The sequence below is a fragment of the Salmo salar genome, chromosome 13, assembly GCF_965601325.2.
Source record: "Salmo salar chromosome 13, fSalSal1, whole genome shotgun sequence".
Taxonomy (NCBI): Eukaryota; Metazoa; Chordata; class Actinopteri; order Salmoniformes; family Salmonidae; genus Salmo; species Salmo salar.
Window position 1 is genome coordinate 105,937,025 of NC_138303.1, and position 22,515 is coordinate 105,959,539.

The following is a 22,515-nucleotide window of genomic DNA, read 5'->3' on the forward strand; positions in this document are numbered from 1 at the left end:
TTAGCGCAATCCATTATTCTGAAATTTCGCATTCTTAAAATAAAGTGGTGATCCTAACTGACCTAAGACAGGGAATTTTTACTAGGATTAAATGTCAGGAATTGTGAAAAACTGAGTTTAAATGTTTTTGGCTAAGGTGTATGTAAACTTCCGACTTCAACTGTACATCTCATTATCACAAGTCGCTCCCTCTTATTTAACACACCTACCTAGTTATCAGGTTACACAATATATTTAACCCTAACTGCATTCCTGTTACTGCATCCCAAAAGGGGGAGCTTTGGGATGCGGTAACATGTATTTGTGATGACAGAATGTGTCAAACAGGCCCCTAGGTCCCCAAATCTGAATATCAGGCAGCATTCCCAAATGGCACCCTATTCCCTATATAGTGAACTGTTTTGACCAGGACCCATAGGGCTCTCATCAACAGCAGTGCACTATATTATAGGGAATAGGGTGCCATTTGGAAAGCATCCTCAGAAAGGTGACATTCCCTTCATGTCTCTAGTGAATAGAGAAACTGAGCTAAATAAACTTGTGGCTAAAAACACCTAGGATTCATAAAACAATACTATCTATCTCAGAACAAACCACATGTTCTCTGAACACACACTGTTTGAGGGCCAGAAGACATCCCCAATGAAAAAAAAACAGCTGGCTGATTCTGAAAGAAGATGTGGCTGTAAATGAATTGAATAAAACCGAGGCTAAGCTGTTGCCAATGTCGTTATTTTTGTTAAAACTGTGTGGTCCCTGCGGTTGTGTTGTTCCATCTCCTGTCTGACAACAACAACTACTCAGGGTGCTGAACAATTCATCAAATGGCCACCGGACTATTTACATTGACACCCCCCCATTTGTTTTATACACTGCTGCTACTCGCTGTTTAGTATCTATGCATAGTCACTTCACCCCTACCTACATGTACAAATTACCTCAACTAACCTGTACCCCCTCACACTGACTTGGTACCGGTACCCCCTGTATATAGCCTTGTTATTGTTACTTTATATTGTTTACTTTACTTTATTTGGTCAATATTTCATAACTCTTCTTGAACGGCGTTGTTGGTTAAGGGCTTGTAAGGAAGCATTACACGGTAAGGTCTACACTTGTTGTATTCGGTGCATGTGACAAATAAACTTTGATTTGATCCTATCATCAGGTTGTCTGGATAAGATAGCAACACCACAGTACAAGGATAAGACAGAAGTGAGTACTGTTACTAACCTCTCCTTTATATCCATCCCATAATATAATGCCACGGAGAAGGCTATTCAAGTAAACACTCTCAACTGGCTATGTATCAGTGTGAGCTAGAGATAGAATTCATATGTAGTAGGAGTCGTCATCAGTGTGTGTGTGTGTGTGTGTGTGTGTGTGTGTGTTGTGATGGGGGTGTGAATGAGTCAACAGTGTGCATGACATACCCATGAGAGTCCATGGTGTTAGCAGCCCAGATATCAGTACCCAGGATGTCAAATGACCCTTCTCTGTTCCCGTTCTGAAAGACAACACACAACCTGTTACAACAGTGTGTTACAACAGTGTGTTACAACAGTGTGTTACAACAGTGTGTTACAAATGTGAATTACCTGTACACCACTATATGGAACAGCTTTACTACGTTACAGCTCAATACTGATCAAAACAGATCTCTTGTCATCGTGCTAAACTTCAAAAATACTCAACCTGCATGCTAACACACCCTAACATTGATGAAGCATTAGTTAAAGTCCCCTTCAGTGGAAAGATAATCACCCCGTCACGTATTATTACTACTTGAGGAGGCAGTCGAGGCTGCTGAGGAGAGGACGGCTCATAATAATGGCTGGAACGGAGCAAATGGAATGGTACCAAACACATGGAAACCATGGAAACCATGTGTTTGGTGTATTTGATCCATTCCACTGATTCTGCTCCAACCATTACCACGAGCCCCTCCTCCCCAACGAAGGTGCCACCAACCTGTGTTGAGAGGGATGGAAGGGACATTATATCTATAAAAACATTTCTGGGACACAAATACTGTTTAGCTGGTCTGTCAACATGTACTGTATGCGGGTAAATGACTGATGTGTTTTCCCTGTGGGAAGGAATGCAGAGGGAATTCCATTATGGCATCTAGATCCCTTTATGTATCTCTATGGAGCAGATACACAACTCCTCTGGGAGACACATCCTGGAGCCTGACAGAAGACCCTCCCCCCAAACCCTGCATTAAACCCACATTACATAACATGGAACAAGGTAAGCCAGCACCATTCAAACCCTGCATTAACCCCACATTACATAACATGGAACAAGGTAAGCCAGCACCATTCAAACCCTGCATTAACCCCACATTACATAACATGGAACAAGGTAAGCCAGCACCATTCAAACCCTGCATTAACCCCACATTACATAACATGGAACAAGGTAAGCCAGCACCATTCAAACCCTGCATTAACCCCACATTACATAACATGGAACAAGGTAAGCCAGCACCATTCAAACCCTGCATTAAACCCACATTACATAACATGGAACAAGGTAAGCCAGCACCATTCAAACCCTGCATTAAACCCACATTACATAACATGGAACAAGGTAAGCCAGCACCATTCAAACCCTGCATTAACCCCACATTACATAACATGGAACAAGGTAAGCCAGCACCATTCAAACCCTGCATTAACCCCACATTACATAACATGGAACAAGGTAAGCCAGCACCATTCAAACCCTGCATTAACCCCACATTACATAACATGGAACAAGGTAAGCCAGCACCATTCAAACCCTGCATTAACCCCACATTACATAACATGGAACAAGGTAAGCCAGCACCATTGAAGACTTTTCATGCACATCATATTACAGTATATCCCTCTCCAGTAAGGTGATGCATGCTAAAAGAGGGTGGGGGGTGTCCTGACAACCCCTGATGACCTCATAGTAAACCACGTGGTGGAATTCTGGAGCAGCCATAAGCCTGCAGTAGCTTTCTTATGGTCCCCTGGGACAAAAGAGAGTGAAACAGGACTTGAATACATATTACTGTGTGGGAGGGTGGTGGCCGGGGGAGGAAGAAACCAGACGATGCTCTCATACTATAGTAATGGCTGGAAGAGAACCGTCCTCCCATTTCTTCCTCCACCATCCACAGCTGCTGTGGGGGTCCTGTGGTGATGGTCTGATATAAAAGCTGTAGTTTGGTTTGGTAGTTACCTGTACCTTGATAATACTGTGTTTGTGGGGGTTAAGGTTGGGGAGTGGTGATAGAAAAGCTGTAGTTTGGTTTGGTAGTTACCTGTACCTTGATAATACTGTGTTTGTGGGGGTTAAGGTTGGGGAGTGGTGATAGAAAAGCTGTAGTTTGGTTTGGTAGTTACCTGTACCTTGGCTGGCCCTCTGAACTGGTTGTTCCTCCCTCTGCTACCGGACCTGGAGCCTGAACCAGGCCTTGAACCAGAGCTGGGCCTGGACCCTGTACTGCCATTACTACTGTGATCCCACTCATCCTACAGAGAGGGGGTGGAGAGAGAGAAAGAGAGCAAGAAAGAGAAGAGGAACAGAGAGAATAAAATCAATACCATATCAACTCCTCCACTGTAGAGAGAGAACAAAATCAATACCATATCAACTCCTCCACTGCAGAGAGAGAACAAAATCAATACCATATCAACTCCTCCACTGCAGAGAGAGAACAAAATCAATACCATATCAACTCCTCCACTGCAGAGAGAACAAAATCAATACCATATCAACTCCTCCACTGCAGAGAGAACAAAATCAATACCATATCAACTCCTCCACTGCAGAGAGAACAAAATCAATACCATATCAACTCCTCCACTGTAGAGAGAACAAAATCAATACCATATCAACTCCTCCACTGCAGAGAGAGAACAAAATCAATACCATATCAACTCCTCCACTGCAGAGAGAGAACAAAATCAATACCATATCAACTCCTCCACTGCAGAGAGAGAACAAAATCAATACCATATCAACTCCTCCACTGCAGAGAGAGAACAAAATCAATACCATATCAACTCCTCCACTGCAGAGAGAACAAAATCAATACCATATCATCTCCTCCACTGCAGAGAGAACAAAATCAATACCATATCAACTCCTCCACTGTAGAGAGAACAAAATCAATACCATATCAACTCCTCCACTGTAGAGAGAGAACAAAATCAATACCATATCAACTCCTCCACTGCAGAGAGAACAAAATCAATACCATATCAACTCCTCCACTGCAGAGAGAGAACAAAATCAATACCATATCAACTCCTCCACTGTAGAGAGAGAACAAAATCAATACCATATCAACTCCTCCACTGCAGAGAGAACAAAATCAATACCATATCATCTCCTCCACTGCAGAGAGAGAACAAAATCAATACCATATCATCTCCTCCACTGCAGAGAGAGAACAAAATCAATACCATATCAACTCCTCCACTGCAGAGAGAACAAAATCAATACCATATCAACTCCTCCACTGCAGAGAGAACAAAATCAATACCATATCAACTCCTCCACTGCAGAGAGAACAAAATCAATACCATATCAACTCCTCCACTGTAGAGAGAACAAAATCAATACCATATCAACTCCTCCACTGTAGAGAGAGAACAAAATCAATACCATATCAACTCCTCCACTACAGAGAGAACAAAATCAATACCATATCAACTCCTCCACTGCAGAGAGAACAAAATCAATACCATATCAACTCCTCCACTGCAGAGAGAACAAAATCAATACCATATCAACTCCTCCACTGTAGAGAGAACAAAATCAATACCATATCAACTCCTCCACTGCAGAGAGAGAACAAAATCAATACCATATCAACTCCTCCACTGCAGAGAGAGAACAAAATCAATACCATATCAACTCCTCCACTGTAGAGAGAGAACAAAATCAATACCATATCAACTCCTCCACTGCAGAGAGAACAAAATCAATACCATATCATCTCCTCCACTGCAGAGAGAGAACAAAATCAATACCATATCATCTCCTCCACTGCAGAGAGAGAACAAAATCAATACCATATCAACTCCTCCACTGCAGAGAGAACAAAATCAATACCATATCAACTCCTCCACTGCAGAGAGAACAAAATCAATACCATATCAACTCCTCCACTGCAGAGAGAACAAAATCAATACCATATCAACTCCTCCACTGTAGAGAGAACAAAATCAATACCATATCAACTCCTCCACTGTAGAGAGAGAACAAAATCAATACCATATCAACTCCTCCACTACAGAGAGAACAAAATCAATACCATATCAACTCCTCCACTGCAGAGAGAACAAAATCAATACCATATCAACTCCTCCACTGCAGAGAGAACAAAATCAATACCATATCAACTCCTCCACTGTAGAGAGAACAAAATCAATACCATATCAACTCCTCCACTGCAGAGAGAGAACAAAATCAATACCATATCAACTCCTCCACTGCAGAGAGAGAACAAAATCAATACCATATCAACTCCTCCACTGTAGAGAGAACAAAATCAATACCATATCAACTCCTCCACTGCAGAGAGAACAAAATCAATACCATATCATCTCCTCCACTGCAGAGAGAACAAAATCAATACCATATCAACTCCTCCACTGTAGAGAGAACAAAATCAATACCATATCAACTCCTCCACTGCAGAAAGAGAACAAAATCAATACCATATCAACTCCTCCACTGCAGAGAGAACAAAATCAATACCATATCAACTCCTCCACTGCAGAGAGAACAAAATCAATACCATATCAACTCCTCCACTGCAGAGAGAACAAAATCAATACCATATCAACTCCTCCACTGCAGAGAGAACAAAATCAATACCATATCAACTCCTCCACTGCAGAGAGAACAAAATCAATACCATATCAACTCCTCCACTGCAGAGAGAACAAAATCAATACCATATCAACTCCTCCACTGCAGAGAGAGAACAAAATCAATACCATATCAACTCCTCCACTGTAGAGAGAGAACAAAATCAATACCATATCAACTCCTCCACTGCAGAGAGAGAACAAAATCAATACCATATCAACTCCTCCACTGCAGAGAGAGAACAAAATCAATACCATATCAACTCCTCCACTGCAGAGAGAGAACAAAATCAATACCATATCAACTCCTCCACTGTAGAGAGAACAAAATCAATACCATATCAACTCCTCCACTGCAGAGAGAACAAAATCAATACCATATCAACTCCTCCACTGCAGAGAGAGAACAAAATCAATACCATATCAACTCCTCCACTGCAGAGAGAGAACAAAATCAATACCATATCATCTCCTCCACTGCAGAGAGAGAACAAAATCAATACCATATCAACTCCTCCACTGCAGAGAGAACAAAATCAATACCATATCAACTCCTCCACTGCAGAGAGAACAAAATCAATACCATATCAACTCCTCCACTGCAGAGAGAACAAAATCAATACCATATCAACTCCTCCACTGTAGAGAGAACAAAATCAATACCATATCAACTCCTCCACTACAGAGAGAACAAAATCAATACCATATCAACTCCTCCACTACAGAGAGAACAAAATCAATACCATATCAACTCCTCCACTGCAGAGAGAACAAAATCAATACCATATCAACTCCTCCACTGCAGAGAGAACAAAATCAATACCATATCAACTCCTCCACTGCAGAGAGAGAACAAAATCAATACCATATCAACTCCTCCACTGCAGAGAGAGAACAAAATCAATACCATATCAACTCCTCCACTGCAGAGAGAGAACAAAATCAATACCATATCAACTCCTCCACTGTAGAGAGAACAAAATCAATACCATATCAACTCCTCCACTGCAGAGAGAACAAAATCAATACCATATCATCTCCTCCACTGCAGAGAGAACAAAATCAATACCATATCAACTCCTCCACTGTAGAGAGAACAAAATCAATACCATATCAACTCCTCCACTGCAGAAAGAGAACAAAATCAATACCATATCAACTCCTCCACTGCAGAGAGAACAAAATCAATACCATATCAACTCCTCCACTGTAGAGAGAGAACAAAATCAATACCATATCAACTCCTCCACTGCAGAGAGAGAACAAAATCAATACCATATCAACTCCTCCACTGCAGAGAGAACAAAATCAATACCATATCAACTCCTCCACTGTAGAGAGAGAACAAAATCAATACCATATCAACTCCTCCACTGCAGAGAGAACAAAATCAATACCATATCAACTCCTCCACTGCAGAGAGAACAAAATCAATACCATATCAACTCCTCCACTGTAGAGAGAGAACAAAATCAATACCATATCAACTCCTCCACTGTAGAGAGAGAACAAAATCAATACCATATCAACTCCTCCACTGCAGAGAGAGAACAAAATCAATACCATATCAACTCCTCCACTGCAGAGAGAGAACAAAATCAATACCATATCAACTCCTCCACTGCAGAGAGAACAAAATCAATACCATATCAACTCCTCCACTGTAGAGAGAAAACAAAATCAATACCATATCAACTCCTCCACTGCAGAGAGAACAAAATCAATACCATATCAACTCCTCCACTGCAGAGAGAACAAAATCAATACCATATCAACTCCTCCACTGCAGAGAGAACAAAATCAATACCATATCAACTCCTCCACTGTAGAGAGAACAAAATCAATACCATATCAACTCCTCCACTGCAGAGAGAGAACAAAATCAATACCATATCAACTCCTCCACTGCAGAGAGAGAACAAAATCAATACCATATCAACTCCTCCACTGTAGAGAGAACAAAATCAATACCATATCAACTCCTCCACTGCAGAGAGAACAAAATCAATACCATATCATCTCCTCCACTGCAGAGAGAACAAAATCAATACCATATCAACTCCTCCACTGTAGAGAGAACAAAATCAATACCATATCAACTCCTCCACTGTAGAGAGAACAAAATCAATACCATATCAACTCCTCCACTGTAGAGAGAACAAAATCAATACCATATCAACTCCTCCACTGTAGAGAGAACAAAATCAATACCATATCAACTCCTCCACTGTAGAGAGAACAAAATCAATACCATATCAACTCCTCCACTGCAGAAAGAGAACAAAATCAATACCATATCAACTCCTCCACTGCAGAGAGAACAAAATCAATACCATATCAACTCCTCCACTGCAGAGAGAACAAAATCAATACCATATCAACTCCTCCACTGCAGAGAGAACAAAATCAATACCATATCAACTCCTCCACTGCAGAGAGAACAAAATCAATACCATATCAACTCCTCCACTGCAGAGAGAACAAAATCAATACCATATCAACTCCTCCACTGCAGAGAGAGAACAAAATCAATACCATATCAACTCCTCCACTGTAGAGAGAGAACAAAATCAATACCATATCAACTCCTCCACTGCAGAGAGAGAACAAAATCAATACCATATCAACTCCTCCACTGCAGAGAGAGAACAAAATCAATACCATATCAACTCCTCCACTGCAGAGAGAGAACAAAATCAATACCATATCAACTCCTCCACTGTAGAGAGAACAAAATCAATACCATATCAACTCCTCCACTGCAGAGAGAACAAAATCAATACCATATCAACTCCTCCACTGCAGAGAGAGAACAAAATCAATACCATATCAACTCCTCCACTTTAGAGAGAGAACAAAATCAATACCATATCAACTCCTCCACTGCAGAGAGAGAACAAAATCAATACCATATCAACTCCTCCACTGCAGAGAGAGAACAAAATCAATACCATATCAACTCCTCCACTGTAGAGAGAGAACAAAATCAATACCATATCAACTCCTCCACTGTAGAGAGAGAACAAAATCAATACCATATCAACTCCTCCACTGCAGAGAGAACAAAATCAATACCATATCAACTCCTCCACTGCAGAGAGAACAAAATCAATACCATATCAACTCCTCCACTGTAGAGAGAACAAAATCAATACCATATCAACTCCTCCACTGTAGACAGAGAACAAAATCAATACCATATCAACTCCTCCACTGCAGAGAGAGAACAAAATCAATACCATATCAACTCCTCCACTGTAGAGAGAGAACAAAATCAATACCATATCAACTCCTCCACTGTAGAGAGAGAACAAAATCAATACCATATCAACTCCTCCACTGCAGAAAATGCAGAACATGTACTACACAATGCTGATGTTATTGTCAAGAAGACCTATTTCTAATATCTATGAGGGAGGAGAATGGACAGTAAGGGGTAATAAATGGAGATAGGTCTGCGACTGCTGCCGAGTCGAGCCCATTTACATGATGAATGTCTAACCACCAATGCTGCAGGGGGGGGGGGGGGGGGGGCAGTGGAGAGAGGGAGAGAGACAGGGAGAGAGAGAGACAGGGAGAGAGAGAGACAGGGAGAGAGAGAGACAGGGAGAGAGAGAGACAGGGAGAGAGAGAGACAGGGAGAGAGAGAGACAGGGAGAGAGACAGGGAGAGAGACAGGGAGAGAGACAGGGAGAGGTTTATTATTTATTGGTATCATTAGCTTTTGCCGCAGCAGCTATTCTTCCTGGGGTCCACAAAAAACTAAAACACTGATAGACAAGGAAAGTCACACAAATACAACGATATACAAACAACTAAAATAATACAAACACCACAACTAACATAATACAAACACAACTAAAAGAATAATGTGGGTGTTAGAGTTTAACCAGTTCAACTCAGAGTGGTTGTTTTGGGCCCTGTACAGGGCCGGTGAATTTGGGGAAAATACATTAAAAAATACATTTTATCCGAAAATAGAACGTGACAAACCTTCTACAAAAGCTACAGGCCTTGTCTTTTTGGAAATCGAACTCAAATCTTACTGCTGGCAATGTCATAAGAATCTCCCCCATACAGGCCATAAATAATGCACTATGGTTATATTCATAGAGTATGCTATGTAGGTCAAGTCATCAAAAGTGTAAACATTTAGTATGCATGGAAAGGGTAAGCACTGATGGTCATTGTCAAGCAATGCATTTCCTTCTCCAGCCACATTATCTTGTATGCATCCTTCACATGCAGCGTTTAGCTAGCTCCTCGTTTACAACAGAAAAAGTGAATGGGAAAAGAGGTTTGAAGTTTCCTCACCGGTCTGTGTCTTATTTCAACAACAAAAAACTCAATAACTTGAAGGCCCTGGTTGCTAAGGTAACTTGAAAATCCGTTAAGCCATTTTGGCACAGTGACTCACTACCCAAACCAGACGAAACTGGTTTCAAGTCGCCAAGAGACGTCATGTGATCTCCTACTGCTATCTAGTGGACGAGTTGGAAATCAGACAGAGTTTGTGCATGTTTAGAACACAACCATTAGGTAAAAGATCTGATCATGTTTTAGCTCAAACCTAGACTTTCAGATCTTTTGTTCATGTTAGTTCTGTATGTGCCGTTAAGGGCAAGGCATTCTGCTTTGTTTTGAGCCAGCTGCAGCTTTGGTAGGTGGAAGACCAGTGACAAATCATTTGTAGAATTAGAGGAGAGTAAAGGACAAGACACTGTATATATCTGAAGTTAGAGAAGCTTTCACTGAAGAACACTCTCTGGGTTCTATTGGATAAATAACTTTCCAACCATGTAATGGTCGGTGATGTAAAACCATAGCAAGTGACTTTATAACAATAGATGACCAATAACATCAAAGGCTGCACTGAAATCTAACAATGATCTCCAACTATCATGTGATGATCCATTTATTTTAACCAATCATCAGTCATCTGAGTCAGTACAATAGAAGTTCAGTGCCCTTCTCTATATGCATGCTGAAAGTCAGTAGTTCTCTGAAAAAAAGCTTTGTATTTGGCCAAACACAATTCTCTCCATCAGTTTACTAGGAACAGGCAGCAAACTGATTGGTTTCACGTTAAGGTTGTTTATACCTGGTGGCTTATCATTATTGATGGGTAACAGTTGTTCCACCTCTCACACACTGACTTGACCAAAACCACAATCCTTCTTTCATTACTACACCTTTAAAACAACAATAGGATGGTTCAATGTTGTCATTTCACTTGAGGTTTTCCACTTTACTAGTGAAATAGTCATTGAAAGTTTTCGTTATAAATGACACATGAACTTCAAAGAACGATTTTCTGCCCATGATATCATTTAAGGTACTCCAAATTATTTTTCCATTGTGTTTAACGCAAGTTATCTTGGTTTGGGTGGGGGGGGGGGGGCATTGGTTGTGTTGGAGAGCCAGGACCATTCTGACTGTGTGCTGCTGAGCTGAGTAGAAAGAACCGCCTTCTCGATGATTGAAACAAGTTGACTACAGTCAGTGTTTTGATCCAGTGGTCACGATCAGTCACACACACACCTCTCTGTCCCATACCCTACTACAGACTCTGCCTGCTGGCTGGCTGGGGGATTCTAGACTGGTGTCCCCTTCCCTCCCAGACAACCGCAAGGGAGTGACTGGATGTAACGTTCAATTTCCTGTCATTTGATTATTTCATCAGTGCCTCTCTCAAGTCATTTGTCAGACTTAATGGAGCCGCCTCATCCACCTCAACGACAGCCTTGGGTTACCGTGTGTGGGAAGCAAGGGTTGGAACCGGTTCAGGGAACAGAACAGAAAACAGGAAAATAACTAAATATTTCAAGAACAGAAACGGAACCGAGAAAGAAAGTGATCCATACTGTTGCGGAACAGAAGTTAATAATGTTTTTCTAGCCCTACCAAAAAAACAGCAGCAAAGCCCTCCCTTACTCACAAACGTATTCCAGCCTCTGCCTGCAAGCTGGAAATCTTTGTCAGTGTGTGTTTAGGTTACCTGTCCATCACCCTCTGAAACATACTGTAGGCTACTGTACTGATGTTAGAAGCGTCAGAAGATGGAGAGAGAGATTTTTTATTAGCTAGATTAGAATGGATTAACTTTTTCAATGCTAGTTAAGGACACTATAGGCCTAGTTATCACGTTTCACGTTGGATTTATTAAATACAAAAAAAAAGGTAAGACATGTTTTTAATTCTGGTGCCGCAATGCACAAACAAGCTTGTTAGCTAGCTCGCTCAAGGGACATTCAAAGTTCCTTCATAAAATCCACTCCTCCTAGATATAATTCTGTGGACCTAATTCAGATGATGTCATAAAAAGATGCCCAGCGCTTCAAGCCTGCTCCTCAACCCTCTCTCCCCACCCATAACATTTCAGTCACATCTTGTGCAATAGGCAACAGTTGTCCGTCTACCACGCATGTAAACAACTATCTTGCCTGCTCTATCTGCACTGATTGGTGAAGTCATTTCATGAGCTAAAGGTTAAACACATTATTTCACAGGTTAAAAAAGGAAAAATATAAACCGGTACTTTTTCAGGGTTCGAACCGGTTCAGAACTTTATTTTGCTGGTCGGAACAGTGGAACAGAAACAAAAGAAAATGGTTCTGTTCAGAATGAAACGATTGATAAATCATTTAGGTTCCAATCCCTGGTGGGAAGTGAAAGATCTTTCAGGCGATGACAGGAAGAATAATATCTCTCCCTTTCTTGTGAGTCCACAGTAACAGCTGAGAGGAAAAAAAGACTAGGGCTGTGTCCCCCTATGGGCCCTGGTCAAAAGTAGCGCACTTTATCCAGGCTCTATCACAATTGGCCGTGATTAGGAGTCCCATAGGGCGGCGCACAACTGGCCCAGCGTCGTCCGGGTTTGGCCGGTGTAGGCAGTCATTGTAAATAAGAATTTGTTCTTAACTGATTTGCCTAGTTAAATAAAGGTTCAATCTTTTATTTATTTTTATTACATTTATAAGGAGGGAGTTGGGTGCCATTTGGTCCTCAGTTTGGGCTAAAATCAATACATCCTTATAGTGCCGGATCAGCACATGCATAGCTCTCGGTTGCTTAGAGAAATATAGGAGCAACACGAGACCTAACAGATTGAGATTAAACAGACCTAGATCCTCTGTGATCCCAGACAAAGGTAAAAGCATTCAGTTACAATGCTGCCCTGAAAACTGCTGCCCTTAATCATTCCCTCAGAAAGTGACACAGGCACAGATGCACAACACCACACACTAACCTATAACCCTCTAACAGACATGTCTTTACCGGACTAGGAACAACCAGTCGTCCACAAGACAGCCTCAAGCACTCTGTGTGCAAACAAGGGCTTAGAAAGGGCTCTAACTGCTTAGTTGAAATGAAAGTGAAGCACAAAGCAGGCAGCAGAGGATGAAGTGTGTACCCAGAGGACCAGAGGGCAAACCGACTCATGTCCTGGAGCAGCCTTGTGGTTTACGCTCTCCTCTAACACAGTCACTTCATCTCTGTGTGACGGTATCATCTAATCTCTTCTTTCTGCCTTTATCACTTATAGTACAAACTATTAATACTGACCCAGAAAGAAATCTCTTTCATTACACCTCAGTCACCTATGGGAAGTCTACTAATGTAGACTTACCATAGAGCTGGGCGATACGGCCTAAAACTCATATCTAGATTTTTTCAAATTTACGATCTATATTTTTTCTCTAAATAAGCTTGGTTGTACAATTAAAAAGGTCATATAAACTGCATTTAAAAACAGTCTAAATGAATTCAGGGCTCGTGAAATTATACCTAGGCTAAATACAAGCCTTCCACAACGATAAGACCCACTAATCATTACATTATTCTATCAAATAATCACCGATCTGGCTTTCAAGTCAGTCTATGAAAATGCCCTTTTTGTTACAAATGTAACCAGAACCGTGCATAATGCACATTCACTAATAAATGACTAACTTCTTATAGCAGGCATTATAGAACATTAACACAGGTCTCAACAATCTCTCAACCACAAGCCTATTTGCTAGCTAACGAGGTAGAACAGTATTCTGACCTCACCCGTCTGTCTGTCTCCAGCTGTTTGAACAGCATGCTAGTCTGTCCACTTTGTTCACATGTTGAAATTAAGAGGCCTATCTTATTTCTCAGAATAAAGAGTGAGTTGCCATTTCCTTACATAATTGTGATTTGTGCTTATAGCTCATTCATAAAACACGGACTAGACAGCTAGTATAACAGTCTTTGGCTAAAATGCTGCTAGCGGTACCACAATGCCGCAAAACAAACTGAGCATACACTTTCCAGAATCAATGTTCACTGATAGTGCTGTTTTACTAGTGTCTGCTCTGCGCGCTATCTGAGTAGTTGAGACATAAAAAGGGTGTAGATAGAAAGGTTCACTTCACCTCTATTACAGTAAAATAATGTTCAATGTGTTTCAGTGTCCATATGACCCATTCTGATGGACCAAACCTCAAAGGTAAATAGAGTTGAAGCCACTTGTCAGAGGAGGAATTCTCTCTCATTGTTGTTGTAAGTGGCAGGGGCTTGGTGTGTGTGTGTAAACAGAGAGGAAGAGGTGAAACAAGAGGTTTCACTCGCGACAAAATCTGTCCAAAATAAGCCCAATGTGTTTCTTTGGGCTTATTTTGAACCTAAGCTTGTCCACCTACCTTCCTGCCTTTGGGACAACGACTCCAATTGTTAGAGTGGAGACATGAGCATCTCATCATTATATACAGATCTCTGGTGTAAGTGGGAAGGTGCACAGGAATCAGCACATGAAACCTGATCTGGCAGCCCAGGTGGGGAACAGAGGGCTTACCCTGTGCAAGCAGTGGGCCTTGTCTTACACAACCACAATAAGATTGGAACACAACCGCACGTCATTGGTTGAGACAGGAAATGACAGCGAGAGCCAGGGAGACGGGTGTGTCTCTCCCTGCACCCTGTGCCAGCATTCAGGGGCAAACCCACTCTGCCAGGTTGTCGTGCCAACAGGCGCAGACACAAAGCCAGAGGCGGCACATGGGGGAAAGCCCACACTCTGGACTAGCACCGCGTGACATCAGCAGACACTTGTCCAATAAGAACACAGATTTTTGTTTTCCGTTACAAAATGTTTTGTTAAGGTGGTGTACCCTACTGAACAGTTATACAAGCCCCTCAGGGGAAAAAAGGAAGTGTATTTCAGTTCCAGCATAGACAGAACAACATCTAGAGTAGAGGTCAACCGATTAATCGGCATGGCGGATTGATTAGGGCCGATTTCAAGTTTTCATAACAATCGTTAATCGGCCTTTTTGGACGCCGATTATGGCCGATTACATTGCAATCCATGAGGAAACTGCGTGGCAGGCTGACCACCTGTTACGCGAGTGCAGCGTCAAAAGGACCTTGTGGTTGCAATGAGCCAATTTAAGTCGCTAGCTAGCATTAAACTTAACTTATAAAAAACTATCAATCTTCACATAATCACTAGTTAACTACACATGGTTGATGATATTACTAGGTTAACTAGCTTGTCCTGCGTTGCATATAATCAATACGATGCCTGTTAATTTATCATCGAATCACTGCCTACTTCGCCAAACGGGTGATGATTTAACAAAAGCGCATTCGTGAAAAAAGCACATTCGTAGCAGAAATGTACCTAACCATAAACATCAATTCCTCTCTTTGGGCTGCCTGGCTCGTTGCAAACTGTGTTTCTTCCAAACAAAGACCGTAATTAATTTGCCAGAATTTTACATAATTATGACATAACACTGAAGGTTGTGCAATGTAACAGCAACATTTATACTTATGGTTGCCACCCGTTCGACAAAATACGGAATGGTTCCGTATTTCACTGAAAGAATAAAGGTTTTGTTTTCGAAATGATCGTTTCCGGATTTGACCATATTAATGACCTAAGGCTCGTATTTCTGTGTGTTTATTATACTTAAGTCCATGATTTGATAATTGATAGAGCAGTCTGACTGAGCGGTGGTAGGAAGCAGCAGGCTCATAAGCATTCATTCAAACAGCACTTTACTGCATTTGCAAACAACTCTTAGCAATGCTTGAAGCACAGCGCTGTTTATGACTTCAAGCCTATCAACTCCCGAGATTAGGCTGGCAATACTAAAGTGCCTATAAGAACATCCAATAGTCAAAGGTATATGATATACAAATGGTATAGAGAGAAATAGTCGACACGTCATAATTCCTATAATAACTACAACCTAAAACGTATTAACTGGGAATATTGAAGAACTGGGAATACTGAAGAACTGGGAATATTGAACCACCAGCTATCATGTGTTCTCATGTTCTGAGCGAGGAACTTAAACGTTAGCTTTCTTACATGATACATATTGCACTTTTACTTTCTTCTCCAACACTGTGTTTTTGCATTATTTAAACCAAATTGAACATGTTTCATTAGAGACGAAATAGATTGTTAAGTTAAAATAAAAGGGTTCATTTTTATTTCAGTATTGTTTTAATTGTCATTATTACAAATATATGGAAAAATTGGCCGATTAATCGGTATACATTTTTTGGGTTCTCCAATAATCGGTATCGGTGTTGAAAAATCAGAATCAGTCGACCTCTAATCTAGAGTACCATGACATCCCAGGTTAGCTACTAGCTATACAAAGACTATCACTGGCACCATAAAGCCCATGCAAATATGAGAGGTTTAGTGAGAGGGTGTCAATTTACGACCAGCCAGTCTGGATAGATTACCAGCTGTCCAGCAACCCACCCAGTGGAAACTCAGTTAAGCCTAGGGATGTGACAACTGGGAAAATGTTATCGGTTTTCGGTTAAAACTAAGAAAAATGCATAAAACTCAACTTGAATTCACAATGCAGTGGCTTTGCTGCCAGCAACGTTTTGGGACTCACGGTGCTCCCCTTTCAGACGGTTAAGCATTGCACCTGTACTACCATTACCGCCCCCGTACTACCATTCCATTACCGCCCCCGTACTGCCATTCCATTACCGCCCCCGTACTGCCATTACATTACCGCCCCCGTACTGCCATTACATTACCGCCCCCGTACTGCCATTACATTACCGCCCCCGTACTGCCATTACATTACCGCCCCCGTACTGCCATTACATTACCGCCCCCGTACTGCCATTACATTACCGCCCCCGTACTACCATTACCGCCCCCATACTACCATTACCGCCCCCATACTACCATTACCGCCCCATACTACCATTACCGCCCCCATACTACCATTACCGCCCCCATACTACCATTACCGCCCCCATACTACCATTACCGCCCCCATACTACCATTACCACGCCCATACTACCATTACCACGCCCATACTACCATTACTGTACCTCAATGCCACCTCACAATGTTTGCATTTCCTCATTTAACTTCTCAAAGTATTGTCAAACAGAACTTAGTTGCTTGCCTTTCTCTGCCAACTGTTAATGATGACGATGTAGTGGCGTGGAGTTGCTGTCAAAATAATAGATTTCTCAACTACTTGCACGTCGACTCCCGGTGTCGACTCCCATTTCTGAGTGTCAAGATTAGATTCCGCTAGGAATCAACTCAGAAGTATTTTTGGAACAGAGGAGATTGGTTGCTATACTTCCGAGAACAGAAACACTTGCATCTTCATAGAGAGCGAATGAGGGACAGAGAGAGGGGGGAGGGGCACAGTAAAGGCTGGTCGGTTACCAGGCAGACTGTCAGAACCGTGCACTAGGCCTATATATCAGCAATCAAAAGGTGCATTTCGCAATGGAATGTTGTATCTCACTATATATTGGCTTGCAATGTCTCGCAACTTCAGTAAAGCAGGGCCTGTCATCAATGAATAGGAAACTGAGATGAGTGAGATGCAACACTTGGCTCTCACAGTCACACACAGTATCTGTGCATGTGCACGGGTTTGCTTCACTCTGTTTAGTGTGGTAGCCAGGGCACCAAGACAGCAGAGAAGTTGAGCCTCACACGTCAACACTCTTAGTTGTTGCGGAAATTGACCCACAACGCTGTTTACTTTCTGCATCTACTTCATATTGCTTCATATTCAACTTCCCCTTTATAGCCCATCCTTTGGTTGTGTTATAACACGGAAAATTGTGTTTTATGATAACTGCACTGTGATTTAAATTTTGTGGAAAAAATACAAAAATCATTGTTTTTCAGTTAGGGTTTTTTCTTAACATTAAAGATCCTAATATTGTTTAAACGTTTTAACATTTAAACGTTCACACACCTAGTTAGGCCTACAATTAGCAAATGATGAACACTTGTCTTCATCCATCCTACACTTCGGCAGAGCCTTGGACTGAGATATGTCATATACCATCATCAGAAAGGAAATAAGTTACTATCAAAATGCATCTGCTCACTTTTAGTATGACGCTTGCTTTTGATGGTTGTGTCCTATGGGCATTTGCTATATAAGCAGACAAGTGGATACCCAATGAAACAGAAGCAATATCTGTGCTGTATGTATTTTTAACTGGAGCCATACGTTAGTAACCTTTGCTGTCATTGAGAGCTCGTTTCCACCCTGGTCAATGACAGAGTTGGGTTGGGCAGGAGAGGAAAGGGTTTGGGTGGGGTATTGGACATGGGGCCTCAGCACAGCTGTGTGTACTATCCAGGGATCCAAACTCATCCTCAGCCAGCCTATATGCCATACACAGTCCAGATTACCAGGAACTCACCGGTTTGGTGGAGCCCCTCCCCCGTGAGGATGACCAACTCCCATCTTTCCTGTCATTGCAGTCCTCTGTCCACTAGGTGAGAGAGAGAGAGAGAGAGAGAGAGAGAGAGAGAGAGAGGAGGGAAAGGAAGTTACAAAGGGCAGGAAGAGAGAATGACTTGTTTTAGACAATTCTGTCCTGGTGTAATGAATGACATTTACAAATCTCTCCTCCTCCCTCTGCTTACCAGCTGGTCCGTGTGGTCCACTAATTTTAGCTTGGCTATTTTGTGAATGCTGCTCAGCTTGGAATATATCCCATGGGGTAAACTACCCCAGTTTACTGTGTATTTATGTATGGGAGCAGCCAGGTTTGGGTTTCAGTGCAATAGGAAGATCAACAGAAGTTTTAACAGCTGCATTATCATAACAGCATGACCTTGATTATTTCTAGTACTTTTAATGCTTTGTACATTTGCATTTATTGAAGCCATGTTGGCTCTGGTTCATCAGCCATGGCCCTTATCATTACTGTAGCCATGATGGCTCTTAATATTTAGCCATGACCGTTATTATTACTAGGGATGCACGATATATCAGAATCGGGCGATATTAGCTAAGAATGGCAACATCGGTATCGGCCCAATGTCTAGTTTAACGCCGATTTTAAAATCCGATGGCAAAGCTGCCATGCATCTAGCAGTCAACAAGTCGAGCAGTCATTTGAAAGAGTAAGACAATTTCAGCGAGACAACTCAAAGGCGAAATCCATTAAAGCCAAGATAATGGAATTCATTGCCCTTGACAATCAACCGTTCTCTGTCGTGGGTGATGTTGGCTTTCGCCGACTGGTCAAGCACCAGTACACACTACCAAGTGCGCAAAGTCCACTATTGTGGCTAATCCTTATTGTGGCTAGCTTCACATAGATGGGTCCGACCACCATTAATCAAATCATAACTGTCTTGTAAATTAGGGTTATTTTAGGTGATGACACCTAGCTAGATAGTTAGCTAACTATAGCTACTGAAACAGATGTTATGATATGTTTTGGGGGAAGAACATTGTTTGCATCCATGAGCTAGCTAGCTTTTTTTATGACCAGCACTGTAGGTGTGTGAGACAACTTTACCAGCATCATAGCAGACGTATCGATGAATCGTTGTGACATGAAATACGAGTGATAATGTAATCAATGTGTAATAACTACGTAAAAAATGTATGAACGTGTTAAATTATTATGTGAAGTGTGATCATATTCAGGTCCTGATTGATCAAATAGTGTTTTTTGACACGTCAAATAGTGTTTTTTGACATGTATCTTTTTTGACAGGCAAAGACCCAAACGGCGTTACATAGAAATTCTGGTTGAGAATGAAACGACTGAACAAATGAACAACCAAACAGCACAGCAAGTAAGTGAAAGAAATAGGTTTTGATTATGTTTTACTGGTAATGGGGACATATGTAAACACCAACAAAATAACTTTTTGGTCAGTGTGGTGTGTGTGTAACCTTTACTTAACTAGCTGCGTCCATGTGTGTGTTAACTATTTAACTGTACTAGAATGCTTAAAAAGGCCTCTAAAATGTTAAATATCGGTATCGTTATTTTTGTCAAGGAAAATATCAGATATCGGTATCAGCAAAAAATGTAATATCGGTGCATCACTAATCATTACTGTAGCCATGTTGGCTCTTAATCTTTAGCCATGACCGTTATCATTACTGTAGCCATGTTGGATCTTAATCTTTAGCCATGACCGTTATCATTACTGTAGCCATGTTGGCTCTTAATCTTTAGCCATGACCGTTATCATTACTGTAGCCATGTTGGCTCTTAATCTTTAGCCATGACCGTTATCATTACTGTAGCCATGTTGGATCTTAATCTTTAGCCATGACCGTTATCATTACTGTAGCCATGTTGGATCTTAATCTTTAGCCATGACCGTTATCATTACTGTAGCCATGTTGGATCTTAATCTTTAGCCATGACCGTTATCATTACTGTAGCCATGTTGGCTCTTAATCTTTAGCCATGACCGTTATCATTACTGTAGCCATGTTGGATCTTAATCTTTAGCCATGACCGTTATCATTACTGTAGCCATGTTGGATCTTAATCTTTAGCCATGACCGTTATCATTACTGTAGCCATGTTGGATCTTAATCTTTAGCCATGACCGTTATCATTACTGTAGCCATGTTGGATCTTAATCTTTAGCCATGACCGTTATCATTACTGTAGCCATGTTGGATCTTAATCTTTAGCCATGACCGTTATCATTACTGTAGCCATGTTGGATCTTAATCTTTAGCCATGACCGTTATCATTACTGTAGCCATGTTGGATCTTAATCTTTAGCCATGACCGTTATCATTACTGTAGCCATGTTGGATCTTAATCTTTAGCCATGACCGTTATCATTACTGTAGCCATGTTGGATCTTAATCTTTAGCCATGACCGTTATCATTACGGTAGCCATGTTGGATCTTAATCTTTAGCCATGACCGTTATCATTACGGTAGCCATGTTGGATCTTAATCTTTAGCCATGACCGTTATCATTACTGTAGCCATGTTGGATCTTAATCTTTAGCCATGACCGTTATCATTACGGTAGCCATGTTGGATCTTAATCTTTAGCCATGACCGTTATCATTACGGTAGCCATGTTGGATCTTAATCTTTAGCCATGACCGTTATCATTACTGTAGCCATGTTGGCTCTGATCCCTTTCAGCTTCAGCTAACCTGTGAGATGTGGGACTTGGGCTTGTTGTCTCCGTCCAGGTCTGCCTCATTCTTATCTCCCAGCAGGCCTTGCACCTGGTACTCCAGCACGTAGCTGTCGATGAAGCGCTCCAGCTCCTCAATCTCCTGCGAGCGCGTGCTGCCAGCCTCTGAGGACGCTGACGCCACCGACGAGTTCTCCATGGCAACCTGCTGCCTGCCACCTGGCGGGGGAGGGAGGGAAGGAGGAGGGAGGGACCTGCAGAGAGAAATGGCGTATTTGTAAACAAAACAAAACCAGGCAACAACCTCTCCACATCACTTCATGTTGAGTCAAGAAATGTTAAGTTAGTGAGTCAATCAGATAAAGTAGGATTTTGTTTTCATTCATGACAACGTACCTATTAACAATACTCTGCCAGCAGAATGACACTGTGTTTACATCCCAGACAGTTGTATTAACAATACTCTGCCAGCAGGGTGACACTGTGTTTACATCCCAGACAGTTGTATTAACAATACTCTGCCAGCAGGGACACACTGTGTTTACATCCCAGACAGTTGTATTAACAATACTCTGCCAGCAGGGAGACACTGTGTTTACATCCCAGACAGTTGTATTAACAATACTCTGCCAGCAGGGAGACACTGTGTTTACATCCCAGACAGTTGTATTAACAATACTCTGCCAGCAGGGAGACACTGTGTTTACATCCCAGACAGTTGTATTAACAATACTCTGCCAGCAGGGACACACTGTGTTTACATCCCAGACAGTTGTATTAACAATACTCTGCCAGCAGGGAGACACTGTGTTTACATCCCAGACAGTTGTATTAACAATACTCTGCCAGCAGGGACACACTGTGTTTACATCCCAGACAGTTGTATTAACAATACTCTGCCAGCAGGGACACACTGTGTTTACATCCCAGACAGTTGTGTTAACAATACTCTGCCAGCAGGGAGACACTGTGTTTACATCCCAGACAGTTGTATTAACAATACTCTGCCAGCAGGGTGACACTGTGTTTACATCCCAGACAGTTGTATTAACAATACTCTGCCAGCAGGGTGACACTGTGTTTACATCCCAGACAGTTGTGTTAACAATACTCTGCCAGCAGGGACACACTGTGTTTACATCCCAGACAGTTGTATTAACAATACTCTGCCAGCAGGGAGACACTGTGTTTACATCCCAGACAGTTGTATTAACAATACTCTGCCAGCAGGGAGACACTGTGTT

The 22,515-nt window shown here is 41.7% G+C and overlaps 1 protein-coding gene across 1 annotated transcript in view; it reads right to left on the reverse strand.

Annotated features, from left to right (window-relative positions):
* ctif (CBP80/20-dependent translation initiation factor) overlaps window positions 1-22,515 on the reverse strand; it is a 183,435-nt gene that overhangs the window by 132,430 nt on the left and 28,490 nt on the right. The window contains 4 exon segments of the mRNA XM_082960552.1: window positions 1,434-1,507; window positions 3,381-3,509; window positions 18,553-18,624; window positions 21,288-21,525. Of these exon segments, the coding sequence (XP_082816678.1) occupies window positions 1,434-1,507; window positions 3,381-3,509; window positions 18,553-18,624; window positions 21,288-21,470 (458 nt within the window). The 5' untranslated portion in view covers window positions 21,471-21,525.